Below are 23,001 nucleotides of genomic sequence, written 5' to 3'. Positions count from 1 at the left end.
TGAATGCTGGCAGAGTGGTCAAGCTGACTGGCTGCAGCAGTGTCCTGCAATACTGACTTTGCCAGAAACTGTAGTGTTTTTTTTTCAAGATGTTACCTTCTTCATGTGGGGGCTCTGAATACTGGCAGAAGATACAGCAATGCATTCTCAAATGCATGAGGCTTGTGACTTTAGATAGAGTCGATTCCGATGCCCAGGTCTTGGAGAATAATCCTCCACAGAATGATAATTCATACAAATTATGTTTATTTTTCTAGTCATTTCCCCTTTAATATTCTGTAATTCATCTGTTATTCCCAGAGCCTGGTCTTCAAAACTAGCTGTGACTTACGCTGTAAGAGAAATAAGTTATTTTTCTAAAACCCTGTCTTACTCTGCAGTATGTGAGTAGACTCGAGCTGTGTGAATTGTTTTGCTGCTATTTATCTGTCAATACCTGTGCATTGCTTTTTTACTGAAACGTCTCAGGCATTAGAAAAGCAAATGGTTGTCACTTTGCTCTTTTGTAAGGTCAAAAACTGAATGCCTTTTTTTTCCGAATGCCTTTTTCCCCCTCTTGCTTATAAGAACTACATGTGATGTAAAAGAGATTATTTGATGTATATTGATGAAAATTCTGTGAATCTCAAAAATATATGTCTGACATGAGTATTTTTGCATTTCTTTATTTCTTTACAGTGAAGAATGCAAGACCTAACGGCTCAGGTAACAAGCAGTCTGCTGCAGTTTCCTGAGGTGACTATTCAAGCACTTGGGGAAGATGAGATAACCCTAGATTCTGTGCTGTGTGGGAAGTTTTCTGGAGGTGAGCATTACCCTTTAAAATGTTATTGTTGTACAAAGTCATTATTTTCTGGAGGTTACTTGAAACATAGGGTCATAGAATCAACTGCTTTAGATTGGTTCTATTGAGATGCATCAGGCTTAGAGAAGATAAAAAGGGTGTCTTGGTTATTTAAAATGCTAATATTAGAATGAACTTTGAAATCACAACAATCCTCACTGAAGGCTGAAATAATCTTATGCTATTGAAGTCATTTACTTAAGCATGCTGAATCAGTGAGCTTTCCTCAATTTTTAATTAACTAAAGAACAGTTTTTCAAGTAATAGTGTTGTCTTGGGCTATATTTATTTGCACCAGCACAAGCTATATGACCATCGTGATACCACACGTGGGAATAGTTTTACAATGTTAGAGACAAAAAAGAAAAAATATTTTCCAAACTGAGTAGAACAAAGAGGCTAAGAATGTTAGGCACTGCAGCCGTTATTTCCAAACTCCTGAATAGGATGCAGATGAATATCCAGTGAGAGTTTCTGAAGTGGCTAAGCAGATTAGATAGTTTTTCTTTCTGTGTGATCAGAAAGTAGAGCTGGGTGCCTGTCTGGATTTCCAGTCTTCTGTTAAGACCAGGTAGAATCCACCTACCTGGCCGTAAATGCAGTAATTGAGTTAATACTTCTTTGAGTTTGAGGTAGTTCTGTGACACAAAAACTCTAAATCCTTCGGTAATCACAGGTAAGATTTGTAATTTACTAATGCATTTACCATCATTTTAAGATAATTTCTTCTCAAATTCCAAATCCATACCCAAAGTAGGGATATGTCAAGTAAAATTAATAAACTGGAATGAATGTTACAGTTGAAATGTACTCGAAGAATTGAATATCCTTATGTATTCAGATGTTTTTTAGCAAAATCAAGCCAAATATGGCATACAGACTGGATCAATATATTGCAATCCTTGCCCCCAACAATTAAAATCATTCAGTATATGGATGGCAAGTGCAAATGCCAAGTAATAAGGTTGTAAATTTTAAGGTGGGCTGCTTGAGGATTTCAACGTGTGATTTTAAATAGTTGACCAAAATTAAGTAAGTTAGTCTTACTCTGTTAGGTACTTTCATTGAGGGAAAGGGGCGATGACTTCTAAGTTGCTTTCAGTCCTCTGCTGGAAATTTTGAGTCAGCTTTCTTTTCTCTTACAGGACGAAATGGCCAGGCGTGGTTGGCATGTGGTCCTCAACTTGAGGTAGTGAACTCTGTGACAGGAGAGAGGCTCTCTGCATATCGTTTCAGTGGAGTGAATGACCAGCCTCCCACTGTTCGCGTGGTAAAGGAGTTCTCCTGGCAGAAGAGAGCTGGGCTGTTGGTTGGATTGGAAGAAGCAGAGGGAAGTGTTCTCTGTCTGTATGACCTTGGAATATCAAGAGTGGTTAAAGCAGTTGTTCTTCCAGGAAGGGTATGTACTTGTTAATCAGAGAAACAAAGCTTTTATCTTACTACGTGCTGTTTCAGGAAAAGCTTTGGAGCATCTCTTTGTAGGATGTATTTTATTCTATGCTGTATTAGCATACTGTAACTTCAGAGCATCTAGTCAAGAGAATCATGATGTAAAAGGAGGGGCCTAACAATACCATTGTCTTTAGAATTATACCGGTAGTAAAATGGGTTTGTTATCTAATTCTCCAAGTTCAAAAAAGGCATTGATTTTTATTTTTTTTTTTTTCCTCGTCAGATTGAAAAAGAAAAAAGTGCTTTGAAGTGTCTGTAGTACGTGTTTCCTAAGTGGTTAATTTCTGTCAGAAGTACTGTCTTTAAAGTATCTCAGACTTCCATAGCTGTTGTGCAGTGAATGATTTAGACATTTCAAGTTGAAGTTTTATATCTTACATCTAAATAGAATGAGCTGGGAATAGAAAAATGAAAATAGGTTAAGAAGGATCATTGTCACTTATTTAATCTGTGTGTATGGAAGTCATTTGAATATAGTTACAACTATCAGTTGTAGGAAGGAGTTTTGCTGTGGCACAGCAAACTGTTCAGGAGAAGATGTGAGGAATCTTGCAGGGGGAAGTTGGCTGTTTTGTGATAAGGGTTATGAATTTTGGGATAAAGCCAAAGCTTATCTGAATTTTTGCTATTCTGCCCTAAATGTTTTTGATTACAAGCATGTTTGGTCTGTTGCTTTCACTTTGGTTCCTATCTTGTTGCTATTAGATTAATTACATCAACATAGACAGGGCACAGGTACTACTAATTGGAGCATAAAGTTCTTACGTTGTGTGTAGGAGCAAAGGTAAGCAGAAACAAGTAGATAAAGCTTGCACTTGACTACTCTCCATTTGTTTTGGATTTCATTATTCTGTAATTCATACCGGCACGTATGTAATGTATAACCTGATTTAATCTGCCTAAATGATTCTTCCACACTGATTATTTTTAAAAGTAAAATGCAAATCTATTCTTAGTATCACTTTCTGCAGTTTGAGTTGTTGCTTTTTTATGGCTTTAATGAGCACATTAATTTACGGACTGTTTTTACTGTGGGTATATCTTCTGTAGCCAGATATAGAGGTTAACTAGCTTACAGTAACTCTGGTCTGAGGTGTTCACCCATTGATGTATCCATACAGCGTAGTTATAGTGACTGTACAGCTGACTTTTAGTGCAAGAGTAGATTGGTCGTTCAGAAAGGAAAGGATTCAAAAAACTTGTAAACTTAGAAAAAAAATTGCCTTTTTTGTGGGAGCGAGCATCTCTAATTGCTTCTGGACATCCATGCAAAATGTAGCAGAAAAATTAAAAATGTTACTGCAATCCTATTTGAATTAGGTTCCAGTAAAAGCAAATTTGAACTAAAACATTAAATTGTTTTACAGTGCTTGTATGTTTCAGAACTATTGAATAGTATTTTCACAAATTTTCCTGGTTTGTGTGAGGCAGAAGGGTAGCATTGAGATTCAGTGAGCTGAGAGGAGTTGTCTTTGTTCATTCCCAGAATGAGCTGGCATTGGGCTAGGAGGATATGAAGACAGTGCAGAGAACAGTGGAAAAATGTGCTGTTTCAGGAGCTTTTACATAGAAAATTGATGTGTTAGAACCCAGAAATATTTTTTGCAAAAGTTGAAGATTCATTTGGAGCCAGTAGTACAATGACAATAATGGTCAAAGAAAAATTAGAAGTAACACCTGAACGTTGGGTAGTGCTGCAGTGAGGTGTGTACTGTACTTGTGCTCTCCTCATCACAATCATCAAGATGCACAGCAAAAAATTTGAATACTCAAAATGCTTTTGGTACTGCTTTGAGTAGCAGAGAAGATTGGAGATTTAATTTGATTCACATGAAAATGAAACAAAATGCAGGTATGTAAATAGCTGCAGATACTTCTATGATTAGAAGTGTTGTGACAGCTGAAAGGTAAATTCTGTAGTGGATTGTTGGGCACTGTGGTCATAACAAATACGGGAGAGGAGAAGACTTTGAGGCTTCAGGGTTTAGTTAGTTTTTCCAACACTGGAAAAAATATATAGGAAGAGAAAAAATATATAGGAAGAGACTACCTTGTGATGGACACTTCTTTCAGTTTGATGTGACGTTGTTGACATAAAGCTTCCTGTTTTCATTCTGTTGTATTTTGCAAGAAGCTAAATGACAGCCTACGTTCTTTCCTTGTATAGCTTTGCTGCAGGAGTTTTCAGGTGTTTGTATCTCTGGTATAGCAGTGAGTGCTGTCCCAGGAGGTGTTGCAGGTGCTGTGAAGGGTCTTCATTTTAAAGTAAAACAGCATGCAGACTGCCTTACAGCAGCCAGATGGCTTTTGAAGATCTCCAAGGAAGGAGACTACAACCTCTCTGGGCAACCTGTGCCAACACTCCTTCAGGGATCAACAGATCCCTGAAGATGTTTAACAGGGCTGGGCCCACTGTTGACCTGTGAGGTATACCACTTGATACTGGCCTCCAACTCGATGTTGTGCCATGGGTCACCACCCTCTGGGCTCAGCCCTTCAGCTGGTTTTTGATCTGCCTCACTGTCTGCTCGCCCAGCCCATGTAACAACTGTTTGTCTGCGAAGATCCTACAGTAGACAGTGTCAAAGGCCTTACAGAAGTCCAGGCAGACAATATCCACTGCTCTCCCGTTGTTAACTGGTATAGTCATTTCGTCACAGAAGTTTATCATGTTGATTCCCTTTGGTCAGTCCATGTTGACTTCTGATGTCAACTATGAAGGCATAGACTATATCCCAGTGCTGATAGGCTGTGAGCACTGGGAGAACTAGATTTTTGCCTTATGTAAGGCTGTTAAATGCAGTAAAGTTTCTTCTGTAATTAATTTTAAAAAATTCCTTAGTTATTTCTAAGTAGGAAAGAGAAGTTGGTAAGCTGTAATAATGGAGTGTACCATGTAAGTTGGAGTTTATTCAATTAAATAACTGTAGGAAATACAGTAAATGAGAGGCAGTAGCAGATTTTAGTACAGGACTGATTTTTTTTTAATTGAAATAATTGAAAACAATGCTTTGCTTTCAAGTATTGTGCATTTATGCCATAGTGAGTGTTTCTGATGCCCTAATTTTGGTTTCCTTGTTGAATGATTTTTGTTTAGCTTGTCAGACAGGTTAAATGTTAACTTATGCTTTTCCTGTAGGTAACTGGTATAGAACCCATAATTAATCATGGAGGAGCCAGTGTGAGCACTCAGCACCTACACCAGAGTCTGCGATGGCTCTTTGGAGTGGCAGCAGTGGTTACAGATGTTGGACATATACTTCTGGTTGATCTTTGTTTGGATGATTTATCTTGTAGTCAGAATGAAGTAGAAGCATCTGGTAAGCTTGCATTTTTTTTTTCAACTTGAAACACCCATTTTAAATGTAAGAAAGCTTATGTCTTTTAAGTAAATAATATAGATCCAATTTTGAATATACTAGCATACAGACTACTGATTGCAGACGGTGGTTTGGTATCATGAAGTCCTGAACTGGTTAAAGATGGGAGTGGCGTAATGCTCTTTCTAAAGTTAAAATGCCCACCGTCTTTCACCAAGATCACTATGTCACCAATTCTTGCCAGTGAGGTATAGGAACTTTACTATCTGAGCCAGTGCAGCTGTCTGATGGGAAGTTGTCAGAAGCGCTCTTTTTATTGGGAATGATATTTTGCTTCTATTAACTAACATGGGGGCAAGTTGTAGGCATATTTTTAAGATTAAATCCAACTTACCAAAAGTCATGCATTTGCACGAATGAAATACCTGATTTACCTATTCAGTTTTCGTATGCTGTTCCATTATTACAACAGTAGCTTCAGGAGTTGATGTCCTTCAGAGAGCTTCATCATAAGACCCATGCTCCTGATGTACGGAAGTCAAGAAAAAATTCTTTCTGGTTACACTTCTACCAGATTTTGAAATACAAGTGAGAATTTCAATCAAGTTAGAGTTCATATGTATTCAAAGAAATGACAATAGCAAATTACTGTTGCATAAATGGATATTTGGCCTTGGATGGTAAAACTAGATTATCAGTGTTGTCATGTCAGTGTTTAACATGCATGCTAAGTGAAATAACACATTCTTTTATCATGATTTTTTTTTTGTATGTGTGTAGACCTAGAAGTTGTCACTGGAATTCCTGCTGAAGTTCCACAAAGAAGAGAAGCTGTAACCAGAGAGGGGCGACATCTCTGTTTTCAAGTACAAAATCCATCAGGAACAGCAATAACAACCCTGTGCTACATAAGCAGAAGCAATCTGCTTGCTGTGGGTTTTTCAGATGGCTACCTGTCACTATGGAATATGAAAACTTTGAAGAAGGAGTAAGTAGGCTTGTATGCTTGCAGGAGGGTTCAAAGAGCTCAATTCTTGACTTAAGGAAATATGTTAAATTAAAGAAACTTTTTTCATGGACTGAAATTCTTTAGAATAATCCTGGAATGCTTAGAAAATCTCGTTTGAACTACGAATTCATACATGGGATAAGTTGACCACCTTCTCCCCAGTGGCCTACGTTTGTTTTACTTATTGTGCCTCTGGATTGAGGAATTGTGGAAAGCATTCTTGTTTGGGTTATGTTAGGCCATTAAGATGTGACAGAGCTGATTTTTCTAAGACAGTGCATTTTTCAGAACTAGTTACTGCAAGTAGGGCATAAATTGCAAGGCTGAAATATGTTAATAATATTTTTTTTTTGTTACGATATTCTCTAAAGAGTCTAGGGTGAGACTATTGAGACACGAAAAATCAATAGCTGACCTGTGATCTAATATTTCTTTCTTTCTATGTTTCAGCCTTCTCTGATACAGGCGATTGGCCTCTATCAAGAAAAGGATGCATGCGAATGAAAGTTTGCTTAGAATGCTTGGAGACTAGAAAAAGGGACCCATAAATTTATGGGTGATAGAGAAGTTAAGGGATAATTTCAAAGAGGAATCTCTCTTGAAATACTTGGCCAGATTTAGAAAGGGATTCACTTAAATAAATCTGCAGTGACTAACCAGAAATTATTGGATACGTAAATAGACAGTGGTGAAATAACTAGTTAGCAAGAATAGATTATGAAGTTACATATAAAATTCACAAGTCTGGAAGAAGAATGCTTTTCTGCATAGTCCAAGTAAAGAAACAAGAAGCTACTTCTGTTTGGCACTGTTTTGAATTTGTTAAAAGGAACTTTAAGTTCTATATTTAAGTAAGATACAAAAGTAGGAATCGTCTCTTGCCCAGCAATTAAGTAATTGTTTGGGAGAAACTAGTTTGAATTATCTTATGCAAAGGTAGTAAACACAGGTTATTACATTTGATAGACAATCTCCTTACCTCTTGAGTAGTCCTTGAAAAGTGGTCACTTCCTTGAATCACTTGTTCAAGATGCAAGTATGAGAGTAAGCATGTGGGTACTCTTCTGAGAAGATGCTTCTACTCTTCTGCAAACTTGGCCGATAGACTTACCTCCCTTATTTTTCTTCTTTAAACCTGTAGGTACCACTCTCAACTTGAAGGAGGAAGGATTCCTGTATATGCTGTTACTTTCCAGGAACCTGAAAATGATCCTCGCAATTGTTGCTACTTGTGGGCTGTTCAATCTACCCAAGAAAGGTAAATTAAAGTATATATTCTATATTTCACTGAATTAAGTTAAAATATGCTCACTTTGTTTAAATATCCAGGGTGTTTTCTCAAGTACAGAAGGTGTTAAGCTTACAATGCCGTTCTTATAGTTTTTAACAAATGTGAAGACGGAACTACTAGTTAAAATAATGATGACCTCAGAAATCCTTTTATTATAGAATAAATTTCTTCTTTCATTTGTAGTTTGAAACCTCTGAGAAGTCAGTCGATGAGAATGAATAAACATTGACTATCATGTTGTAGTCTTTTTCTTGAGTTTGGGATTTCACTAGGAGTGTAATGCCATTATATTTGAGCACTAGTATATCTGTCATTTTCTTTACATACTTTCTCTTAGTTTTGACTGTTGATGTTTCTTGCATTTATTGAAATTGCTGTTGTAGAATTGTGTGTCTGTATTTTTAGAGAGTTCTCTGGAAGCCTTGGGTTCATGCAGTTCCTACTTTGCTCAGAGTTTCAGAAAGAAGGTGAAACAGTAGTGGCTATATTTTTGTGCTTGCATGCATAATTATTTCCTTTTGTTCCTTGATGACTGCTTTATGATTTGTTTGATACTCACAGTGTGGTATTAAGAGCAGTTTAGGCTGCAAATCTAGAACACTGAATGTGCCGGTACAACAGCCTGCTGTCCCTAAAGGAGGAGAATCACAGTATTGCTGATGACCGTCTGCCAGTTTTAGCATTCTTTGGAACCTCCATGAGTTAGTTCAGCTCATCTGGCAGGATACCATCCCTGTTCAGCAGAAAAGTAAATGGTTTCCTGCTGGGCTAATGAAGCAAACCAGTGTGTGGAAGGGTGCAGTATATGCAAGAGAGAGACTGAAATTTTGTGATAGGGGAAAGGAGAGATCTCCCTCTTTCACCATTAGTCAGCTATTTTGTCAACTCAGCTGTTCACAGAGTTGCAATCTTTTAAAGTTTAAATTGAAAGCAGTTTGGCTTGAGAACTCTTCGCTGTGAAGAACTATTTCCAACATATTTTAGTATATACAACATATTGAAGCTTTCAAATTACATGGTTAGCATTTACTGCTGTGGAGCTATTAGTGTCCAAATTTCCTCCTTTATGTTTTAGCAGCTAAATGTGACCTATTGTCATGTTTAGGGAAGTGGTGTTTTTCTTTTCTGCCAGAGCACACTATTAAGAAAACTTTGGTCTAGGTCTGATAAAAATGACAACGAGGACTATAAAACAACTTTCTAATCAAATTTCATCATTTGTACCTTTTTCAGTGAAGGTGATGTTTTGAGTTTACATCTGCTGCAGTTAGCGTTTGGTGACAGAAAACGCTTGGCATCAGGACAAGTCATGTATGAGGTAAGATATGTGTGTATGTGAAAATATGACAACATTAATCCTCTCTAAGGGGAGGATCAATTAAGTTGGCAGGGTAACACCATCAAAATTCAGAGCTGACTGAAACAATCATCTTCAGCTTATTCCTCTTGGTCATGACCTTTGTCCAGGCATTTTGAAAACAAGTCATATGATTTTAAACTCTGATGTCATGTGTTCAAACTAGATTCATTTGCTAAGAGCTCCTGTAAACTCAATTTCCAAACAGAAAACAGGTTTTACAAATAAAATTATCCGTAACCAAAACATCAAATTAATGGGGTGTAGTAACAGAAGAAGGGCTTTGAGTAGCTTTGTTTGTTTAGCCAAACTGCAGACTTGAATAAGCTTCTCTGTCTGTAACCCTTTTTAAAAATACAGTTGTGTATCTTTCTTTCCTGATCTTTTGTTTTATATTGTTGTTTTTCTTTTGTATTTTGTCAGCCAGACTGTAAAGAGAATGCATCTATAGTGTCTTAAGTATTGATCCTGAAGCATAGTAGCTATTAAGATCCTTTATACATCTTGATTGGCTTTCCTGTTAAATCTATTCTTAAAGCCAGCAGAATATGTGAATACAGTAAGCAGTGGTATGATTTGGTCAAAAGAGTATACGTGAATTGTTAAAACTGGCTCCAAAAATAATGTATTTAAAATATGGGTGAGGTATTGGATACCGATGCTGGTTAAATCTAACAGATATAAATAAGATTAATCTGTTTGATGACTGTCTCTAGCAAAACATAATTCTGTATGCTTGAATCTCTTCCAAAATTCCTTTAAGTCAAGTCCTCTTACTTGGAGCAATTCTTTCCTCCTATTCTGGTGGTTTTTTTGTTTTTTTTTTTTTTAATTGAATATCCTCAACAGTTATGATTCTTATGTCATGGTACTCTTGTTTTTATAGGGACTGTGCCCTTTGATGTTTTAGAACAAAGGCAAAAATTTGAGTATAAATTCTGACCTTTTTCCTTATATACAGCAAAGCTTCTTCCTCATTTGTAAATGTTGCTTTTTGAATAGGTTAAATTTAGGTGATTGGGAATGGTGGTGTTTCTTTAAAAAGCATTACCTATCACGCTGGTAAGATATTTATATCTCCAAGTGATTCACTAGGTTCTAAATATGGATACCATCTCTTTATTTTTGTGTGTGTTTTTTGTTGTTACGATATTAATATACTTTGCTTTAGAGGAACAGCACACCCTTACTGGGTTTTTAGTTTTTAAAAGGGCTTTTGCTACAGTTCACTTCTGTGTTTCTTGCACTGCTCTAAGAACTTTGGCAAGTTGATAGGACAAAGCTTCTTTAATCTTTTTCTATTTCCATTTTTTTGTACTACTTTCTTCTTTATACTCTTTTAAATGTTATTTTTAACTTCAGTCTTGGCAGTGGCAGAGGTTGTACCATGTTGCATGTGCTTCTTTGGAAAAAAAAAAACGTCTACGTCCATCACTCTTGTGGTAACCAAGTTCTGTCTCAATGCTTTAATGTTAGAATGTGGGTCCTTTTACTATTGAGCAGTTTTTTGTCTTAGTCACCTTATTTGTCTGAATTAGACATGACAAGTGTCAATTTTTAGCTCAGAAGTTCAGCAGATTTTAAAAATGGATTCAGTAGCAATTCCAGTTAATACTTTAAAAAAAAAAAAAAAAAAAAAGGCAGTGTGATAACATAACGTGCTTTTGACCCCAGAGAACTGTGGTGTAGTCAAAGAATTTAAGACACTTAACCTTCTACAGACCTTGCAACACGTAATTCATTCATATTCTTCTAAGAGGTATCAGGTACTGTTCTCTGGATTTGAGATATTCTACCCCTGTGCTGTTTCTGCTTCCCATAAGTGTTGTGGACATGTGAAACTGGGGCCAATCTTACAAGATGATTGAAGAGAGAATTAAACAGCTGGACATGCTGGGGAGAAAAGATATCTGACTTCTTCAGCTAGCTTCCATATGAGCCACTTACACATACAGCTTCATACCAAGACGTGATAACACATACTGTCAACAAATTAAAAAAGATTGAGACATGTCAGGACAAGGAGGTGTGCTCTGCAGTTGACATGAGGGAAACGTGTAGTGTCACTTTAGCCAGTACTAGAGCTCTCAGTGGGTTTCTGAAGGTCTTAATACTTAAATATGCCTACGCAGCTGTCTGAATCAAATTTCCTGTTCGTGTTCAGGGGCAGAAGGTATAAAAATTGTTCCAATTTGCCAGGTGAACTTTGAGTAAACAGAAAAATACTATTGGCCTTTGGCCATTGAGTTGAGTTTATAGGAGCATGAAAGATTTCTTTCCTATATCAGTTTCCTATATTGCTTAACATAGATTTGCTTTCCTCGATGGAAAAATAAGCATGCGCTGTTATGCGTCAGGAGTTTTCTAGGGCAGGAATTGTTTGACTTCTACCCCCCTCCCCCCCCTCCCAAGTTGGTGAGGAACTGGCCTTTATGAAGTTACTCAATGTCAAGTAGGAGAGGTATCCACATATTCAGTGATATTTTTCTGTGCTGAGTTAAAATAATTATAATTTCATAAACTAAAAGATCTGAGACCTTTTGATCCTTTTCCTTACGCCTCAAGATCTGAAATCTCAAGTCAAAGGGAGTAGTACTTTTTAACCTGGCTGCATAGGTTGGCTTCTTAAATGATGTGGAAAAGCTATAATCAAAATCATCTGGACTTCTTGAATAGCAGTTTCCTTTAAAACATCCAGATACATATGTGGAACAGTATGAAAAGGACTTGGGCCTAAGCACAATGATAATTCTTTAATGCAGTTGGATTCATTTAGCAGCACTTTCTGGTTACCACTCACAGTTCTGTCCTCCAGCTGCCTCCAGGTGGCCCTGCTTGATCAGGGATTTGGACCAGATGACCTCCAGAGGGCCCTTCCAACCAGCAGAATTGTCCAGCAGTTAAAATTCATCTCTAGCAGGTTTATTTGGTTTTAGCAGTTTATTTGATGAAACAAACTTTAGGAATGGTGGACTTTTTTTTTTTTTTTCTTTTTTTTTTTTTTTTTTCAGGAAGGCATTTTATTAAAAATTGTTTGGATAGTTTCCCTCCATAATAGAAGTGAGATTCAATTAGGCTTTGTGCTGGTTTTTCAGGGGGACCTTTTATATTTTTCTCATCTGTCTATGTGTGTCTGGTATTTCTGAAGTTACTTGATAGAATGGACTGTGCATACTTCAGGGTAAACTTCAGCATTTTTCTCTGTAGTAATGAAAGACTTTTTTTTTTAAGACAGTCTTGATATTTCTTTGTAGTATTTCTTCAGAGAGAAAATTGGCCTCTTCTGAGGCTAGATGAATTAGATGTGCCATGTGAGACTGTATTGTTTTGTTCCAGCTCATTTCAGAGTTCTTAAAGCTTAGGAAACTGGGGTAGAATTGATTTTGGGATTGGTTTGTTTGTTTAGGTTTTAGGGTTGTTTTTGTGTTTCGGCATTCCTTATTTATTTGTGGTGGTGGTTTTTTGTTTTGAGGTTGTGGAGCTGTTGCTTGTCCACAATACGCAATTTGATGTGTTTCATGGCAGACAGTTTGAACCAATGCTGCATTTGGAAAGGCAGTATTTCAGTTACTGCTTACTGTAGAAAATGATGCTATCAGAAACGGCAGCAGGACTGTGTTGAACCTCTGAATATGTCTAAGTAGTTTGCCCATTCTGAAGTAATTTGTGATCCTAGATGTGTTGTTCATGTCTACACCATTTTGTCTCTGTTTTCCTCTTCTGCTGTTGGCTGTGCTTGGTGAAGGAACCAAGGAATATTTAATCCATTAGTCTGACAAGATCAGAGGAGGAGCTAGTAGAAGCTTATATGGCCTGATAGAAGATTGTTAATCAGTAAGAAATTTCTCATAGGTACTCCAGAGGGATGTGTGTTCACTCTAGTGGTGTGCTTATAGTTAATATCTCTGTTATCACTGTATCTCTGGTGTGCTTACAGTTAATATCTTAATATTAATAATAAATAAAGAATTTCAGCTGCTGTGATGCCATTACTTCTCTGATTTCATGGGTTCTGTAATCAAGACATGGAGCAAAGAGCTTTGTTTGCATCTGTATTGCATTATTTTAGGAATCTATTTGTAGATACGTATTTTGATCTGTAACAAACCCTTGTTTGGAAGAAATTCTGCAAAACATTTTTAGAATTGAATAATGTTAGAGAAATGCTGTGCTTTGAAAACAGGGAAAGTATTATCAATTTTACCCACTATGATTTTACTTTTTTTAAAATTTGCTTGCAGATCAGATGTAATTTGTATTTACTATTGGAAATAATCTAGGGGGAAATACACATCATCACATCTGTATTACATTTAGATACGTACAGTTGATTTAGGTGTGATGTTTGTTTTCATTTCAAAATGACCTTTTCTCTCTTCTCTTATTCTTCCCCAGGGCTTTGAATATTGTGATGAAAGGTACAGTTTAGATCTCACAGGTGGAGCCTTTCCCTTGAGAGGACAGAGCAGCAATACTAAATTACTCAGCTGTCAGACTGTAGAGAAATTTCGCAACCACGTAGACAGAGAGGATAGCATTAATGAAGGTTTGTTGTGATGTCCATGTTTGGTTATTCCAAAAGGAATGGTTTTGGAATGTGAACAATGAATGTTCTGTACCCACGGTCTGAAAGTTAAATATCTGTATAGAATAGCCTGTTTGGCTTATCTAAAAAGAAAAATGGGATGCTTAAGTTACATTTAAAGATGGAAATGGACAGTGCAATGAAGAGATCTGGTATTGAGTAAATTGCGTAAAGTCAGAAATTGTGCATTTCTTTTTTAGAAAAATATTTGACATAGCCATTTTTAAAACTTGCATTTTTAAAACTTAGCCATTTTTAAAACTTAAAAAGTAATTTGGACATTGTTTATTAAAGCACAATGCTGGTCTTTGCAGTATTTGCAAAGAGCAAAAAAACCCGAGGAAACTGCAAACGAGCAGTATGACTAATCTATCACAGAGAGGTATGCTATCCTACCAATTTTTTTATTCTTAGTAGGTGTTGTCTGTCATGAGTGAAACAGAAGAATTAAAATGAAATGGAAAGTGATGCTTTAAAAATATCAAAAATATAATATTTTCTACTACTGAGACACAATTTCTTGTCTTTTACAGTAATATCTCCTGACACCAGTGTATCAATCTTCAGCTGGCAAGTGAATACATATGGTCAGGGAAAGCCATCTACTTATTTGGGTGTATTTGACATTAATCGCTGGTATCATGCTCAAATGCCAGATTCACTAAGGTAGATTTTTATTAAGTTGTTTTCAGTGTCCTTACAAATAACTTAATTTGAATGTTGGTATTGAAATTATATATTTGCTTCCTTAAAGGCCAGAAGAATTCCTTTATAATTGCCCCTATTTTGCCTTATGGTCATTGGATACTGTAATAAGTGTGACTTCTCCAAACCGCATTTTGGATATTCTGGTACACGAGCGGAGTTTAAGTCGTGGAGTTCCTCCTTCTTATCCACCGCCTGAGCAGTTTTTTAATCCAAGTACCTATAACTTTGGTAGGTATTTCACTGTTTTTAATAAGGATAAGTTTAAGAATTGAGGTCAAATGTCATTTACTGGTTCTCTTGTTCAACGTTTGTCACTTAAAAATCAACAACAAAAAAAAACCACACATAAATCCAACGTGTGATTATGCTGTACCAACAAGGTACTTAATATCATGAAACACGCCAGAGACATTGTGGGGTTTCTGTGCTTATATAACAAAGCCAGTGAATTAGTGATGGTTATAAAATCACATTACTTTAAGCTGAAGGTCTTCAACCTCAATAACACTAGAGATAAAAAGTATATGTGCAGTAATGATATTTTTAAATGTTTGTAAATGAACTGGCAAAAAAAAAAAAAAGGCAAAAAAAAAACGGGGGGTACTCACATATTTCCAGATACATTTCTGTGTTAAAAATGTAAACTGGCTGTAAGGAAATGGTGAGAGTATAGAATTCTAACAAACATTCTTTGTTTCTGCAGATGGTACGTGCTTGCTGAACTCTGGAGTTGTTCACATGACTTGCACTGGCTTCCAGAAGGAGGTGATCTTTTATTTTATCTTCATGGAGAATGTCAAGAAGTGTTTTCTATTGCACTGTTTCCACCATCAGGCCATTTTGTGGTTATTCTGCCCACCCACTCAAAGAATTGCAGCTGCATCCTGCCAGTTTTAAGCAAATGGTTATGTTTTAGGTCCACTGTGGGGACTGAAAACTACCATTGACTACTTGTGAGCATGATGAAGGATTGGATGTCCAGAAAGGAAAAGAAAGTTGTTCTTAAGAACAAGAACAACAATCCTGTAGAAGTCAGGGAAAGCTGTTGCTTCTTGATTGATACATCGTACAGTCAGGGTTTTAATCTGTGATGAGAAGAAAAAAAAGTTAAGATGAAATGTCTTTTTTTTTCCTTCCAAACTTGGACAAGTAATAACTTCTGAGCCACCACACAAATTGTAACAAGTCATTTTTTTCAGCTAGCTAAGCATTTCCAACATAAGTAGTTACATATCTCATTGAACACAAGTAAATATTTAAGAACTAAAGAACACCATCCCACAGAACTGCTTGATCAGCTTCAGCACAAACAACTACGGAAAGGATCTTCCAAAATGTGGTTTAAAAATGTGTTAGTTTTCATTTATATAGGATGTATTTTGCTGCAGTGATTAAGGAAAAGGAAAGGTCAACCTAAAGAAGCTAGAAAATACCTAGATAAAATACTGTAAGGGCTGATTTGAGTTGAACAGGATTTTTATAAACTGTAACTTAGTTTGGCTTCCATCTTTAAGACTACATAGTAATACTTAGATCACTAAAGCATGTTACTGATGCAACCTTCTGGGTAGTTTGTCAAAACTTTCTTTTTTTCCAATGATTATTTAGAATCTTCATGGTTAAATTACAATGATGTTTTAATCTGTAATTTTTGATTGATGTTTCAGACCTTGAATTTTTTGAAGAAATCTGGTCCTTCAATAAGTGAAGCCATTTGTGATAGCTACAATAGGTGTCTTATAGCTGGCTTGTTGTCTCCAAGACTAGTTGATGTCCAGCCATCCAGTCTGAGTCAGGTGAGTGCTCATCAGAAATCAGGGGTGGGAGGAAGACCTGTGCGGTGCCAGGAGTTGGACTTTGTGATCCTTATGGGTCCCTTCCAAATCGGGGTATTCTATGATTCGTGTTGTCTGACAGGGCTGTGGAAACTCTAAGACCTGATAACTTGACACCCACTGCTTTTTATCTGCTTTATCCCACTGCAGTATTTGCAGCCCCCTCTTTCATAGATTTTCCATTTGCAGTACACCAACCGTTCTGTCATCTAAAGTGTTTCATGAGAAAGGGAGCTGTTGTGATAAACAGGCAGGGGAGAGCAGTCCTCCTACTGCCCTCATGTACTAGTCTCTTGGATTCTTCACTGGATTTGGGGAAGTATGTTGGGACAAGAAACAATTTTAAACAGTCTGACAGCTGAAGGAAATTTCTTGTCAAGTTGGCCTGGCCATTAGACTGCTTATTTTGCAAGCATGATGCATAGTCTTAAATTCAAAATTGATGCTTTGATGTCAACTATAAATTGGAAATAAGTTGGGGATTTTTTTAATCATTGTTTGATTGTGAAAATATCACTCAGAGACTTGTGGATTTGAGCAGGGATTTCTTTTGGTTATTAGTTAAGACAAATTTCAGGATTATGGTCAAGAAGCTTGGTTTAGAGTTTTCTTTACCACCGTAAGAATTCTTTGTTGTCTCCTTGTCTGAAACAATTCCAAGAAAAAGATGGAAATGTCCCATGTTTATTCTGACTTGCAGAGATTGCTTTGATCATAATGATTTTACCTAGAAGAGAAGCATAGTTTTGACTGTGTTCTAAAGAAATGAATAACAAAAACACAAACAAAGAGTAAATTCAGTAAAATGATATGAAGGATCGTTTCGCTTGAAGTATCAGAGCACCAGCTGCAGTAAACTACCCTTTAATATTTTATTTCTGTGCATAGTTGTTACCCTCCTAAATGAATCCCACTACGTTATAATGCACTTTTTGAACAGTTTAAAATAAAATCTAAATCTATTAAAATTTACAGTTCACTTTGTTTCTATAATTTTAGAAAATTATAGCTTAATGTTCTGATGTTGAAGCTGCCTCATGTCTTTCCAGTCTAGAAAGCAGCTTGACCTTAGCTTCACTGCTTCTAGTGCAAACATTGCATATTAATGCATTCCTGATGCAAAACTTACATGCACAAAATGCGTAATGGATATTAGCAGAGGATGTTACCAAAAATAGTTAATTGGAGCTCAGTAAATTAAGACTATAATGCAGAGGCATGCAAATAGAGGTTAGAATTAGTAAGTTGAAATATCAGAGGAAAAGTTAATGTGTTCCGCAAACCAACAAGACTGTGATTAGAATTAAGAAAAGGGATATGGAATTAGTTGAGTATGCATGAAAAGACTTTTTGGTGTCTATATGAGTTTACACTTAGAAACACTAATTATTGATGGTTCAGACATCGCAACTGTGTAAGACGATCATTTTATTTTGCCTGTTGCATTTAGGAGGAGCAGTTAGAAGCTGTATTGTCAGCTGCTGTCCAGACAAGTTCTTTAGAACTTCTGACTGGGTGCATTAAACATTGGACATCTGAAGGTAATACATCTTATGTTGACTTTGTTTTATATTTTTGAGTTTTAAGTTGTTCATTCATTCATTCCTTTTTGTTCTTTTTGTTTTTTAAAGAGCAGCCAAGTTCTGCTGCTAGTTTACGGTTTGTTCTTGAGTGGACGTGGAACAAAGTGATTTATACAAAAGATGAATTTGACCAAATCTGTGAGTATTACTGTAGTCATTTTGCAATCATAAAATTATCCTTTGAAATTGAGCATATTAAATAATCTGACTCTGTATGATATTGTACACAGTACTTTAAATGTACTTTGAAACTCTTGTTTGGAATTACACTATAGGCTAATGATTTAATATTTATTCTTGGAAAGGTGTTCCACTGTTTGATGGCTCCTGCAACTTCATTGACCCACAAACAATACAGTCTCTTCAGCACTGCCAGTTGGTTTTGAGCAACCTTAGCACAGTTTTGAATTGTTTCCTAGCAGAAGCACAAGAGCTTACTGAAAAAGGTTTGTAACAGTATTACTAAATCTTTCATATGTTCTATTGTGAAGTTCATATTCTCATTCAGGGTGACACTTGGGTTGTAGTTGTGGAAACATGAATTTTTGTTGGTTTTGATGCTCAGAAGACAAGCTTAGGTAGGAGAAGAGCTGTTAGTGAGAAATTGTGACTATTGCTTAATATGCATCTGTTCAGGGAAATGCTTTGTTCTGGAGTTTCGTGCAAGTGAGTAAGGGAGGTTACATTTAGCAAGAAGCTTTGTAAGCAACTAGACTGAAACTGCAACAATTATATATGGTAATGGTTAAAATTATTCTCTTTAGTTCTTAGCTAGCAACTCAGTTGAATACAAATACTGCATTACAAATTATAAAGGAAGCACAAATGAGTAACTTGCTAAAAGAAAAGTTGCTTAAGTTTCTGCAGTTTTTTATATTATAAATTGTTTGTGGCATATTGAAAAAATAAAGCTCTTTTCCTTTGCCATACTAAAAATCACTGCTGTATTGAAAACAGATGTCTTAAGAGTGTATTCAGTAGTTCAGACTCTATTTTAATTTTTTTTTAATGTTAACCTTTTAGTAAATCTCTTGCTTTGCAGAGTTATTTTCTGTTGTGATTGTTTTTTTTCTTCAAATGAGAAAGTGATACAGAGATTTCTACCACATTGTTTTGCTGCTTTCCACTTAGTATTGTGGAGTTTGTTTAAAAAAAGTTTGTTTTTTTTTTTTTTAAGGTGTTACAGACTTGACAAATAAGCAGCTGGTAACTAGCCTCATTTCTTTGTATGCACAAGTAGTCATCTGGTTCTGTCGATCCAGTCTCCTACCAGAGGGTTTAGGTAAGCTTCAACTGTAATTCGTTTGTAACAAGGAAACTGTCCAGTGATTCCTGTAAACATGTTTTTAGCCATAGTCTAGTAAATGTTTCATCAATAACAAATAGTGTTGTTTCCATGATAGTATATGCTGAAGTTCTGTTGGTGAAATAGAGATTTCAGTGTTTTTTCAAATGTGTTGTGTAGAATAATGCAGCCAGTTTCTTTCCTGCGTGTTCTTTAAAAATAGCAATAAGCTTTTGACTTTAGGGAGGTAATTTGGATCAGTAACATGAAATACCTAGTATTTTAAACATTTTTTTAATAGGTGGTTTTACTGTTACAGTACATGTTCTGAATTTTACATCAACAGTAAACTTCAAGTGACAGTGGAGGCAAGAAGGAATTGTCTTGTGCCTTCTGTTCTAGTAAAGGCAGAAACAAAGTTAGTTTCTTTCAAAGCTGAAGGCTTGCTTATGCTTCTTGATGTGCTTCTTGATGTTTAGCTTTTATGACCTTCTGTTTAAATTTAATACAATACTACTTTAACTTGCTCTTGCTTTACTGCCTGTAGATGATGATATGCACTTGTCTAGACCTTTCTACAATTATCCTCTGATTCAGAGCTATTATACTGGTCATCGACAGAAACTTGAGCGTTTATCAAGGTAAGGTTTACCAGAGAATTCTGGAACACTTCCACTGAAAATTCAGGAGTTAGTGAATAGCTTTGATATCAACAGTTGTATTTGCTGTGCTTAATGCATTTGTCAGCAATACTCAATTCTGTGATGCACATGTTCTGTTGAATACAGAGGTTACTTTCCTGTGCTAAAATGTGTGTGTATACTTCTGCTTAGTACCAGTCCTTGTTTTTTTTTTTATAGTTTAAGGGAAAATGATGAGGCAATAGTTATGTTTATTGTTCTTGTCATTTTTTTTTATAAATGTCAACCACAAAACACAATACTCACAAAACAATTATTTTGGACATAGAATAAAGCGTGTTTTTGAAAATAAATTAAAAAAAAAACATTTCTGTTACTGACTGGTAATAGATGGTAATAATTGTATTGGCCTAAGTCTCCTACTCACAAGTAAAGCACACATTTGTGTGCTTTAATAAGATTGTCAGCTACAAGTAATTTTGAGTTACCTAGCATAGTACTGGCTATTGGATAAAAATCACTTTTTTTTTGCTTTTTTTTTTTTTTTTTTTTTTGCTTTTGATCATTGGGGAAATTAAATGGCAGAAACAGTCAGTAGAAGACTGGTGGTCTATGGGACAATGTAATTTTAAAAAGTTCAGACATACATAACTGTAATGGTATGTCTATAGAAACATAAATGCTGCTTATGATGGTAAAAATTTACCTGTATGTCCAGCTTTCTGAAAATAACAGTGTATTGTAGAATGGCTTGGGGACCTTAAACATCATCTAACTCCAACCCTCATTTTTCAGTAATAAAAGTGAGATACTGAAAACAAAATGTGAAATTTTCATTAAGTTGTGTATCAGTTACTATATTGGAACACTCAATTAGAGGTATTATATTGCTCTTAAGAAGTTGTGGTGTTTTGATGCTGTTAAATTTCTTCTGTTAGTATAAGAATGATTATTTTTGGCACTTAAAAAACATTGTTTACAATTCCTTTAGTATGGTAAGTAACACAGCCTGAAACAGCCTCATTGCAGTTTTTAGTGTAATAGAACAACTTTTAAGATTCTCATTTTCAACTCCTATAATAATTGAATAGAACTTAATGAACATTTCTCAAACGACTCACGTATTTGCATGTATATTTCAAGTGATATTCACAGCGTTGTATGTATGTCTTCTTTCTTTGCTTTAGAAGAGTTGGCTGTTTTTTTTTGTTTGTTTGTTTGTTTGTTTTTTTCTTAAACTGAAACAGAATTAGTGTTTTACTCTGTCCAAATCCTTGTTGCTTTCTGTTCCAGAGGAAAATGGGATTCTGACTGCTTGATGATTGATGGAATGGTTTCCCAGTTAGGAGAACAAGTTGAGAAACTGTGGCGGAGAGATGAAGGAGGAACTGGGAGATACCCACCTGTTAGTTTACACGTGAGTGTTATGCTCCTTTAAAAAACAAAAAGCAAAAAAGCAAACAAGAGCAAACGACTTACAGATGATTGGAGTTTTTTGGTTTTCTTAAACTTTAAATTTCTCATTTCAGGCACTGCTGGATCTCTATTTGTTAGAAAACATTGAAGAAAATGACAAACATGCAATTGTATCCTTTTTATTTATTTCTATTTTGTTTTCAATATGTGCACATAAATGTACTTAAATGTCATGTGGGTGCCTAATAGAACTTTTTAATTTACACTTCAAACACAGTGCAAGTGTGAAAAAATTCAGTTCAGAATTAAGTGGTAATCAGAAGCGTTGTTTTACTTCTCAGTACTGTGGATTTTTTATGCTTTGTTGCAAAGTCTTTTCTGGTATGAGCAAACAGGTGTACTAAAGAATTTTAAAGATAATAAGAAAAACAGTTTTTCTGGAAATGTAAATGTATTTTTTTAAAGCAGCCGTATCTGTAGTAAATGGCAGTTTCCTAGTATGATGCGCAAAAAGTGCTGCTTCAGAGGAAAAGGAAATGTAACAGAAGCTTATCAGTACCTTTTTTTTCCCACCAGCACAGCTAACAGCGATTGCTTTTGTTCTGTTCTAAGTGCAGGCACACAGAATAATAAACAGAGAGAAGGGAAAAGCCAATGTGCAGAAACTTAATATTTAAGCTGCTGAAATATACAGAATTGCTTTCTTGCCTAAGCAAACGGAGAGGGGAGCCAAGAGAGTTCACGTGTTTTAAAAGCTGTTGTACCTTACAGCTGACTTAGAGTATGTTCCTAAAAACACGTTAGAAAGAGAGAATGGCATTACCAAAGAATCATGCCATTTTAAATTCAGATTTTTTTCATTGAGAGCTAATACATTTCATAAGGATTTACTTTGTTTTGCATACTCTGGAAATGAGGAAATAAACCAACACCAGGGAATTTGTAAGCCTTGAGTGTTTCAATGTTTTGAATGTCCATCTGGTAGCTCTTCTGACTAAACAGTGGTCTGAGTTTAAAACTGAGATATTTAAATATCTAAAGTTAACTTTTTTTGAATACCTTACAGAAATTTCTTCCTGGTTATGTACTCAGGATGCAATTTTATGGTTCAGTATTTGGCTTTCTTTGGTTTATAATAGCTTTAAATGGCAAGACTAATCCATTACTCTTTTTCTGCTTTTTAATACTCTTACGTTCTCATTCATTACAATCTTTTTAAGTATAATGGGATAAATTTTTAATCTCAGAAATATATTTGCCTTAATCAGATACTTGATATCAGACAATTTACTTGCTGCTAGATATCATGCATTCCATTCCGAATAAAACAGAAACTTCCATTGACTCCTTCCCAACTGTTTTTGCTATCCCCTGGGGTCTCGTTAGGCTTATTCAAGGTTTTTGGCTTCTGGATCACAATGATTATGAAGTAAGTATGTTACAGTTTGATTAGGCATACATTACAGTACAAAGCTATAAACTAAAAAGATTTTTTTTCATTGGTGCTGAGCTCATTAACAGTTGATAAAGGAGCAGAAGCTCTATTGTAATATTGCTACTATTCTTTCAGCAATAAATTATGATTTGAAATTTTGTTTTTATTACTTTGATGGGAAATTGATTACAGAAGAAATCAACACAAATAATGCTTGTTGTTTAAATTTTCAAAGCCATT

The 23,001-nt window shown here is 35.7% G+C and overlaps 1 protein-coding gene across 4 annotated transcripts in view; it reads left to right on the top strand.

The window, feature by feature from the left end:
- Positions 1-23,001, top strand: part of AHCTF1 (AT-hook containing transcription factor 1) — a 46,460-nt gene that overhangs the window by 5,679 nt on the left and 17,780 nt on the right. For all 4 annotated transcript variants that reach the window (XM_084512218.1, XM_084512220.1, XM_084512217.1 and 1 more), the window contains exons 2-20: positions 679-805; positions 1,990-2,243; positions 5,436-5,616; positions 6,397-6,604; positions 7,767-7,883; positions 9,150-9,234; positions 13,669-13,819; positions 14,392-14,524; positions 14,613-14,794; positions 15,270-15,331; positions 16,234-16,362; positions 17,852-17,942; positions 18,033-18,122; positions 18,290-18,430; positions 19,162-19,266; positions 19,817-19,910; positions 21,204-21,327; positions 21,440-21,496; positions 22,609-22,755. In XM_084512218.1, coding sequence (XP_084368344.1) covers positions 685-805; positions 1,990-2,243; positions 5,436-5,616; positions 6,397-6,604; positions 7,767-7,883; positions 9,150-9,234; positions 13,669-13,819; positions 14,392-14,524; positions 14,613-14,794; positions 15,270-15,331; positions 16,234-16,362; positions 17,852-17,942; positions 18,033-18,122; positions 18,290-18,430; positions 19,162-19,266; positions 19,817-19,910; positions 21,204-21,327; positions 21,440-21,496; positions 22,609-22,755 — 2,472 coding nt within the window. In that variant the 5' untranslated portion in view covers positions 679-684. The remainder of the gene's footprint in view (positions 1-678; positions 806-1,989; positions 2,244-5,435; positions 5,617-6,396; positions 6,605-7,766; positions 7,884-9,149; positions 9,235-13,668; positions 13,820-14,391; positions 14,525-14,612; positions 14,795-15,269; positions 15,332-16,233; positions 16,363-17,851; positions 17,943-18,032; positions 18,123-18,289; positions 18,431-19,161; positions 19,267-19,816; positions 19,911-21,203; positions 21,328-21,439; positions 21,497-22,608; positions 22,756-23,001) is intronic.

Source organism: Aythya ferina (assembly GCF_964211825.1).
Source record: "Aythya ferina genome assembly, chromosome: 3".
Classification (NCBI taxonomy): Eukaryota; Metazoa; Chordata; class Aves; order Anseriformes; family Anatidae; genus Aythya; species Aythya ferina.
This window is presented reverse-complemented; position numbering and strand designations above follow the sequence as displayed.